The sequence below is a fragment of the Buteo buteo genome, chromosome 11, assembly GCF_964188355.1.
Source record: "Buteo buteo chromosome 11, bButBut1.hap1.1, whole genome shotgun sequence".
Taxonomy (NCBI): Eukaryota; Metazoa; Chordata; class Aves; order Accipitriformes; family Accipitridae; genus Buteo; species Buteo buteo.
The window spans coordinates 12,131,638-12,141,029 of record NC_134181.1 but is presented as its reverse complement, the minus strand read 5'-3'; the positions used below and the strand labels follow the sequence as shown (position 1 = coordinate 12,141,029).

General features: G+C 38.8%; 1 protein-coding gene across 6 annotated transcripts in view; it reads left to right on the top strand.

Annotated features, from left to right (window-relative positions):
- Positions 1-687: 687 nt before the first annotated feature.
- GPATCH1 (G-patch domain containing 1) overlaps positions 688-9,392 on the top strand; it is a 35,802-nt gene continuing 27,097 nt past the window's right edge. For 5 of the 6 annotated variants that reach the window (XR_012652188.1, XR_012652187.1, XM_075040068.1 and 2 more), the window contains exons 1-11: positions 688-805; positions 1,882-2,016; positions 2,302-2,387; positions 2,823-2,983; positions 3,336-3,433; positions 3,599-3,657; positions 3,994-4,239; positions 5,042-5,189; positions 5,929-6,008; positions 7,049-7,253; positions 7,885-8,172. Coding sequence is in view for 4 of the 6 variants with exons in the window: in XM_075040068.1 (XP_074896169.1) it covers positions 727-805; positions 1,882-2,016; positions 2,302-2,387; positions 2,823-2,983; positions 3,336-3,433; positions 3,599-3,657; positions 3,994-4,239; positions 5,042-5,189; positions 5,929-6,008; positions 7,049-7,253; positions 7,885-8,172 (1,585 nt within the window). In the remaining 2 variants the exon portion in view is untranslated. The remainder of the gene's footprint in view (positions 806-1,881; positions 2,017-2,301; positions 2,388-2,822; positions 2,984-3,335; positions 3,434-3,598; positions 3,658-3,993; positions 4,240-5,041; positions 5,190-5,928; positions 6,009-7,048; positions 7,254-7,884; positions 8,173-9,392) is intronic. The other variant, XM_075040072.1, reaches the window with a different exon arrangement.

Sequence of the window (9,392 nt, the reverse complement as noted above, 5' to 3'; positions counted from 1 at the left end):
AACTCATAAAACAACGTGGTTAACCAAATCTTGCCATATTATCTGCAAAAGACTGTCACTGAGTTAAATGCACACCTCCCTTGGTCATATTGATTCAGGGTGGAGTTCGCTTTACACCTTGATTTAGACAGAATTGGTTTCACAGAAAATTTCTGCTGTCCTTTTCCTGGCCCTTAGTCCCGAGGCGTTCTGCGAGTGGGCCTGATGTGGTGCGTTTGACGTTCCGAGGTAGGTGACGGGACGGCCATCGACCATCAAGTGTTTGACGCTTTCTAGCGTCGTTGAAGACACCAAAGAGCATTTCGGGCCGTTGATTTGGAGCAGCACACGGTAGCGTTTCCCAGCGTTCTTCACAAAGTCCCCCGGGCCGAAGGGGCTGGCCGGAGTCACCGAAAATGCCGGGCTTTGCGACCTCTTAAACCGACGCCGGTTGCGCGGGAGTGAGCCGGGGCAGGCTCCGGTCACCGCCGTGCCCGCCCCGGTTTGCCGTAGCTCCCCGCAGGAAACACCCTCCGCGACGGCGACCGAGAGGCGTCCTTGCTACCGCGCTGGGCTCGGCGGCCGGCGGGGCGCAACGGCGGTCCCTGAGGGGAGGATCGGGCCGATGGCGGCGGCGGCGCTCCCGCTCCTTCCCGCCCCTCCCGCCCCAGCGCAGGCGGCGCCGGCGGCGCCTCGCCTCCCTCACGTGACGCAGCCCAGTCCTGCGCGAGCTACCGGCGCGGCAAGATGGCGGCGGCGGAGTCCAGTGACAGCGAGGAGGAGGATCTGGTGAGCTATGGGACCGCGCTGCAGCCCCTGCAGGAGGGTAAGGGCCCGCAGGGAGCTCGCCTTGCTCCTCCTCGGTACCTCCGGCATTCCTTGCGGCGGGCGCTGGGGAGCAGCGCGGGCCGGGGAGGTAGCCCGGCGTGAGGCGCTGGGGCCGGGGTGTCCCGGAGGGCCCGGTTCGGGGCTGCTGTACGCCTCCCTACGGCCTTCACTTCGGGAAAGCTGTGGTGTGTGGGCCCAGCGCAGACCTGCCTTCCCTTTCTCCTGCCGCCGTGGGGCGTAGGGGCTGCCTTGGCAGCCGTGCTGGGCCTGCGAGAGGGGTGCTGGTGCCGGCCCTGGGCGATGGGCCGCGGGGTAAAACAGCCTGGGAACCAGGCAGGCAGGCTTCCCGCGACGGGAACGTGAAAAAGGCCTCTCGGCACTACACCGGCTTTTCGGCATGCGGGTGTGGGCCTGAGGTACCCCAGGGTTTGTGCCGGCACAGTTCTGGTTCAGCTCGGGGCCTGTCGTTCTTTCTGTCCTTTCCCCAACCCTCAAAAAAAAGTGGAGTTCAAGTATAACAGCTCAAGTATATACAGTTACACTAATGTGAACGTCCTGTGCTTATATTCATGAGACAGATTCAACATCATCCAAGGACTTCTGTACAGCTGTGACTCCTGAGTCTGTGCTACTTAATTCATAGAAATATGGTTTAAAAGGTGCAGATGTTTATCTCGGAGTCGATAGCTTTGTGTTTTGTTTCAGTTTTGGACACTTCTGATGCGGTATAATTTCTCAAGACAATTACTTAAGTGATAAAGTGCTGTCGGGGGTTTTGCATACTTAATAACTAAAAGTGTCCTTTCACAGCGGAAAAAAAATTCTTGGAACTCATTAGAATTTAGGATTTCTATTTGAACGCTTAATGCTTTTACTTGAGCAGTGTACATCAACAGTGTATACAAGTGTTTAAAGTAGGGTGAGAATAAATGTAAACTGCTGATGCTTTCCACTTCAGGGTGGCTACTGTTTGATCCAGTTCTTAATTGCAAAGAAGAAATGGCATCTGGAGCAAGCGGAGAGTCCATTCTTTATGCAGTGTTGCGACTTAGTTTCTGATTTATCTGATTGTAGGTGAACGAGTTAAAAAGCCGGTTCCTCTTCAAGAACAGACTGTTAAAGATGCAAAGGGACGATATCAGCGTTTCCATGGAGCGTTTACTGGTGGTTTCTCTGCTGGTTACTTTAACACTGTTGGCACAAAGGAAGGTTAGATGTTTTTCTGTCCTCTGGGAAGGGTTAATTGATTACCATAATTTAGTGTTAGTGTAAACAAATTATTGTCATTATGGATTTTTTTCCCCTGCTATTCATCATACTGTAAATAGTTGAAACAGTATTGTTGAAGTTATTTCCCCATGAGTTTTTGGACTGTAGTTCTGTAGATGTTCCCTTGATGTATCCTTAAGGTGTAAGGTTGAAATGTTTGAATTATTTTCAAATATTATGTTGCAGTTTACGGTACCTTAATTAGATATTTTAATTTCTTTAAAGGATGGACTCCTTCAGCTTTTGTATCATCACGGCAGAAGAGAGCAGACAGAACTGTTCTTGGACCAGAAGACTTCATGGATGAAGAGGTACATTTAGAAAGGAATGCAAATCTTTTGGAAGTACTTGCCATGACAGCAGGTTTTTCAGGCAATGTACTCTTCTAAAGAACTTATATAGTGAAAATGGAAGTAACTTTAAATTTAATTGCTTCTTGTATGCAGTGTTATACTGCTAGGTCCTGTAGGATGTTTCATAGATTCACTTAAGAAGTTTCTGTAATCTCAATATTAAAAAAAAACCTAAAATGCAACCCTTTCACTTTCTCTATTAGAAAATACAAATAGTTTTGATGCTGTTTAAAATATGACCATTCAAGTTATTGAGAAAGCAACTGTACAAATGGCTTGAAAAATTTAGCCAATATGAGGGTCATATCCTGTGTTCTTTCCTTTACCATTACAGTAAGTAAGCATTTGAGGGAAACATATTCTTAATTTTTCCATTTTGTCAATATTTTCCAGGATCTTAGTGAATTTGGGATAGCACCAAAAGATATTACAACCACAGATGACTTTGCATCCAAAGCTAAAGACAGAATAAAAGAGAAAGCTAGACAGATTGCAGGAGTAGTTGCTGCCATTCCAGGAACCACCGCATTTGATGATTTAATAGGACCGTCAAAGTAAGTAAATTTAAATAAATATGAACCAAACAATTCCTTTCACTTAGAAGTGTGGTATTGGTTAGAAAAGTAATGTTTGACCACAGTAATGCATGAAAGAGATTGGAAGGTCTGCAGTGTTACACTTTCTAAGTGGCTTCCACCTGGATTTTTGCTTCATATATGCAGAGTTTTACCAGGTAAACATTTACAAACTGCTATGTAGTGTATATGCAAATGTTGATACGTTCAGATTTGATTTTAAAGTGGGGTATACAAACATAATTTTGAAAAGTATATATGTATATTATTTCTTAATGAATATTAAAGATGTGGTTTGAGGTAATTTTTTTTCCTTTTGTTTTCTTCTTAGAATAACAGTTGGGGTTGAACTGTTACGAAAAATGGGCTGGAAAGAAGGACAAGGAATTGGACCACGAGTCAAAAGAAAGCCACGCAGGCAGAAACCTGGTAAGTTCAGTGAAGTTCCTGGACTTGTTAATAGAAAGTTAGCATTCAGAGACTGATTATAGAGAGTTCATTTTAAAATCTCCTTTTATTTGGTCCGTTTCTTTAATCTTAGAGAAATTTAATAAAGAACTGTAATTTAATATGATGCTATTATGTCTTTTACAGACCCTGGAGTGAAAGTATATGGTTGTGCATTACCACCTGGACTGTCTGAGGGTTCTGAGGTATTGAACAGGCAAAAGTTGTTTGTTGACTTACGTAAAAATATGTGCAAACATGTTTAAAAAAAAACTTCTTTGATGTCTTTGAAGAGTATTTTAGCATGCAGTTCCAGTTTTGTTAAAATATTCATAAATACTTACTGTGCTTATTGTGAAGAAAGGTTTTAATGTAACTAAATCTATTGTTTTGCTACCTAAGCAGGTGTAGCTCATACATATTTTCATGTATAACTTAAGAAATGCAAACTTGCCTAGTCTCATGTTAACTAAATGTTGTAAAAGCTCAACATACAAAACTTTTAGTCATATTTGCTGTTACATACTTTTATTTTGTACAAGGATGAAGAGGATGAATACCAGCCAGAGAATGTGACATTTGCACCAAAAGATGTAATGCCTGTGGATTTGACTCCAAAAGAGAATGTCCATGGACTTGGCTATAAGGGTTTGGACCCCTCACAAGCTTTGTTTGGTGTATCTGGAAGAGAACACCTGAATCTTTTTACAGGTGGTTCTGAAGACTCAAGCAATTTACTTGGTGATCTGAGGCACAGTAAAGGAAGAAAACTAGGTATTACAGGTCAGGTAAGGACATTTTTAAGTGCATTTTATTATTAGTGCATTAAAATCTAAATAAACTTTGGTTTTTTTCTTCTGTGGAAGGGACCTAGTCTTTGTAGGGTTATTATAAGAACTCTGAACTGTGGTTTGAGAACAGGATTTTTTTGGTTGTTTTTTATTTGAGATGTGGGCAAATCCTTAGAACTCTTAAATGCCTTCATTTATTGATATTGTTAAAGAGAACTATAAAATACGTCACTCTGAATAGTTGGGTGGAGAAAATTCTTGTGTTACTTTGATTAGAGAAAGTGAATATTTAATATGTTTTTAGTTTACATTTGTCAATTTTACTTTCAGTAATGTTGAATCTGTCAGCTAGAGAGGTTTTGCTTCCCTCCAAGGTATTTGTGGTTCTTGATGTAGAAACACTGTCAGTTTACTGGGAATTATACTTGTTTAGTTTTCATGCAAACTTACATTTTTTTCCTTTTGAGAACTTAACAAGCTCTTAGTCAGACTGCAAGTATTACTTTGTGGAATTAGGCTGCTGTCCTCATCCTGTACAGACCAAACTCACTGTCACTCCCTGCAAAGGGAGTGGAATATGTTTGCTTTTGTGTTTGGTGAGGCGGGGTTGTTTTTTTTTCCCCACTAGTTGGTAGCACTTTTTTGTGAAGCTGTACAATTTTCCAAGTATATATATGTATACTGGACATCTTATATAGTATAGATGGATAGATATACATGTAGATGTGTTCTGATGTGTGACTTAAAAGTATTACTTTTACACTTTAGAATTCTCATTTTTATTTAAAATATATTTTAGGCTTTTGGCGTAGGAGCTTTAGAGGAGGAAGATGATGATATTTATGCAACTGAAACACTGTCAAAATATGATACGGTTCTAAAAGATGAGGAGCCTGGAGATGGCTTGTATGGCTGGACAGCGCCTAAGCAGTATAAATCTAAAAAAAGTAAGAACTGTAGTTCTATCTAAAGAGCTAGCATAATTTGTATTTGGGCGGGGAAAAAAATTGCGTAAGTGTAGTCTCTGTTTTCCAAATATTTTGATTTTCAGTGGACTGGTATCTTCTGGACCTGATATCTGAAACTCCTATATTGAAGTGTCCAAATCTGGAAATAATTTCCAAAAATCCTGTGTAGATTAAACCCCCTAATTATATTTTTAAAAGGACAATATGTGCTGCTTTGTGAGATACAGCATTCAATTCCACTGAAGGAAACAAATGATTATGAATCATGGCGACAAAATATGACCCAATACTTGCAAAGAGATTTTTTTTTAGATGCACTTGTGTTTTTTCAAATAACATTTGTAAATTTTATCTTGATATGATTTTATCTTTAGTGCAGCTTTTAAGTGTGTGAAATACTGTAGTGATTTCTAGAGTAACTGTTGATGTTAGTTGTACACAATTAATGGCACTCATGATGTTAGCTATGCACGGTAGTGATACTGTTGCCTCACTGTTAGCCATGTTCATCTTACAGCAATCTCTGTTAGTAGTTTTTTAGCTGTATAATACTAATCCAGATTCAGAACCCTTAATTTTAAATGAAAGGCAGTGAAGACAAAGAACTTACAATTATGTTCCATAAAATATATTGAAAAATGGAAAATATTCAGGAAAAAATACTTTTTGCCAAACATATATGTTTTAAATATTGACCAACTCTGTGGTCATTTTGCAGGGTCTGAAAGAGAAGTTAAATATATAGGCAAAATCTTGGATGGTTTTTCCTTGGCATCAAAATCATCAACTCCAAGCAAGGTAAGCAGATACTGATATTTTTGTATTAAGAATAACATCAGCAAATTGACATGTGAGCTGTATGGACTTTACTGTTGGTCAATGTTTTTTATGTTCTTAGAAATAGAAGTTCTGGTCAGCAATAAAGATTGCTGAATGAGCAAAATTATAGTGTTGGAAGCTATTCAATACAAACCTAAAATTTGTCAGACTACTGGATGAATTTAAATTTTGCATATGTACTGGCTTTGAACAAATGCCTTCCACACTATCCACTGTTACTTGGCATAAAGTTGCAGAAATGGTTTGATTTAACTTTGAAATAAAAAAATGTACATCTTTTGCTTCTAGATCTTTCAGATGTGACCTTCAGTTTTCTGTAAAAATCAGGCCCCATGCTTCATCTACTTTCACTATTTTAGTGAGAAGTTCTTTTGTTACCCATACTCTCAGGTTTGCATCACCTATGCCATATATATTTGTATAAATTAGAATGACAAACAGAATTGTGTGACATGGTCCTTTTTCTAGTGAAGAAAAAGGAAGAACGTGTGTGGTATATAAAATTGAGTCATATAGGAGGCACAGGGATAACCTTTGAAGTAACAGCTTGAATGAAGAACATGGGGGGAAAGGAGTTTGAAAGACATTAAAATACAGTAAGCACAGAAGTACTCAGTAGTCCAGTTAACTGATTAAATTGTGACTTCCATTTAAAAAAATGTAATTATTAAGCAATATCAAGAGCATTTTCTCAAATAAAAGCAATGCATATTAAGGCTCTTGTTAATTTTGTGGTGGCTTGATGTGCATGCTTTCTGATTTTTCATAATCATTACGTATATAAACAATATAACAGTTTGTTCCCAAAGTCTGTATTACAATGCCACTTGCTGACAGGGTCTAAAAGAAGCAGTAGCTTGTAGTATCTCTACTGCTAAGATGTAAATTGAGGAATTTTTAGATTTTGGTGACTTTTTCTGAAGCACACTTGTAAGTGTTAAATACAGAGTTGGTATTTCTCTCTCAGTGGATTTTTGTTTTATCATCCCCCCGCCAAGATTTATCCACCACCTGACCTGCCACGAAATTACAGACCAATCCATTACTTTCGACCTGTGATAGCAGCTGGGAATGAAAACTACCGTTTACAGAAGGCATTAGAGGAATCAACTGGAAAACTTGAGAGTGATACGACACAACAAAGCAGGCATGCTTTGAATGCGTCTCAGAGGAGGGAACGACTAGGAGAGACTGGTCTAAAAGGTATTGATATATGTGACCGCACATTTGCTTGTGTTTTAGGTCCCCTGTTTGTTTATGTAACAGCAAAAAATTGGTCTAGTCTTGAACACTATTTTCTAATATAAACATACTAACTCTAGCTGGCTTAGCTAGAATACCTTACTATTGTTCAGTTTCATCTCAACAGATTAATTGTTGACATACCTGCCTGTATTTTCATTAACTTAAATCTTTTAAAGAGGAAAAGTATGTGTGGGATTGTGTTTTGTTGTGTTGTTTGGGTTTTTTTTATTTTGTGGCCTTATTATGAATTTGGAATATAGTAGCCTATGAGAGTTTTTTTTTCCTATAAAATAAGGTTTCACTGAAATACATTCAAGTTCACTAAAAAGGTAATTTGTAAATGTGGTTTGCATTTGTATCTACAATAGTAAAGTTAACAAAGTAATATGTAAATATGTGGTAAATAGCATAAAAGATGTAATAGTAGCCAATTTTTTATCTGCCATGTCTGCCATTATACTGTTTATTGCTGCTTAAGAGCATTTTCTCTGAATGTATATGCATAGTGGTAGGCTTTTTTCCTCCACTAAAGTGGCAGAAATAGTTGTTTTTATTTCAATTTACCTCCTATTGCTTTTTTTGGTTTTAGGTCCGGCTCCTTCTGTTTTGGAATACTTGTCTGAGAAAGATAGAGAAAGACTCAAAGAAGTGAAACAAGCATCTGAACAACAAATGAAAGCAAAAATACTGTCTCAGCAGTCACGAAATAGCAGATTCCAGCCAGCCTCCCCAGATGATGCTTCTCAAAAATGGCAAATGTTGTTGGGGGGGCAGTTAGCAAATGCTGGTTCTAGTGACTTCAAACCATTTGCAAGAAATCCAGAAAAACAAAAAAGATATGAAAGTTTTGTGAAAAGTCTTAAACAAGGAGAAAAAGGTAACTGGAGAGATTAATCCTGACACTTTAATTTTTCTCTGAAAAAATATTTAATTGATTTTTTTTCCTTTTTTCCCTTTTTTTTTGTTCTGATGCATTTTATGCTCACTATGAGTTCTCTTCCTGAATTCCACAGCGTTTCTCCCTCTACTTCTTTTTAGGGCCAATATAAAAAAAATTTTTACAGGTATTTAATTGTGTTGAGTTTAGGAAAACTGCTCAGTAATTTAAGTGTCAGCAAGACTTGATTTTATGCATTACATTTCATACTTTTATGCTGTAGCAGAAGTGAAGTTCTACTTAATTGCCTGGGTTTCCCTTCTTTCATTTGCCAAAATAGACTTCAGCTTTGAGTACCATAAACTATGAATGGAACAAGCCTTTTCATTTAGTTTGCTTCTTTTGAGGAGTAAAACTGACAGATCCTATAAAGGCAGAAGGATTACAGATCACAGTAGAACAGCAGGAAAAATCAAAAGAAACCCATACCCTATACTTGCAGAGGAGATAAGGACCCTAAAGTCAATGAAGTAGTTCACACTTGTCAAGGCTTGTATTACATGTTCTTTGGATACTGTCACTTATGTTCTCAGAAAAATTCATGGCTGTAAAATCATAGCATAGATGCCGAGCTCTTACTCAAAACCAAAAAAAACCAGCCCTCTTCATCTGCTGTTTTCGTGCTGGTTTGGTCTCCTGTTTTGTTTAGGTGTGTGCTATCAAATCATACTGTGGTGTATCTTACGTTAAACCAGGTACTTACGATGGCTTGTGGTGAGTTCCCAAGTACTGTGATTTTTCTGTAAGGCATAAAAAACTGAAATCTGACCTAGGGAGTTCAGCAGCAGCAGGTGAATATAGATTGTCTTAAAATAAAAAAAGTAGGGGTTGGTTTGTTTTTAAATTTTCAGGTACAGAGGGGCTATTGGGGAAGAAGAAAAAGGGCATCAGCAAAGTTTTGCAGAGGAAAGGGTGTAGTGTTGGGTAGAAAACCTGGTTTTGTTATTTTAGGATTTTTTTAAAATAATCCTTTTCACTACATGAAAAAAGATTTCCTGGTCAGTAGCTTTTTCTGGTTACTGCATTGGGACAGAGTACTTGAGCTTTGAACCCATAGTTCCTCCATTCAGGAAGGAAGTGGGTTTTTCCCTGTCTAAAATTGAGTATTCTTTTATGACTGACTGTAAGTGCCTCCTTAGTAATAATGATGAAAATGCAGG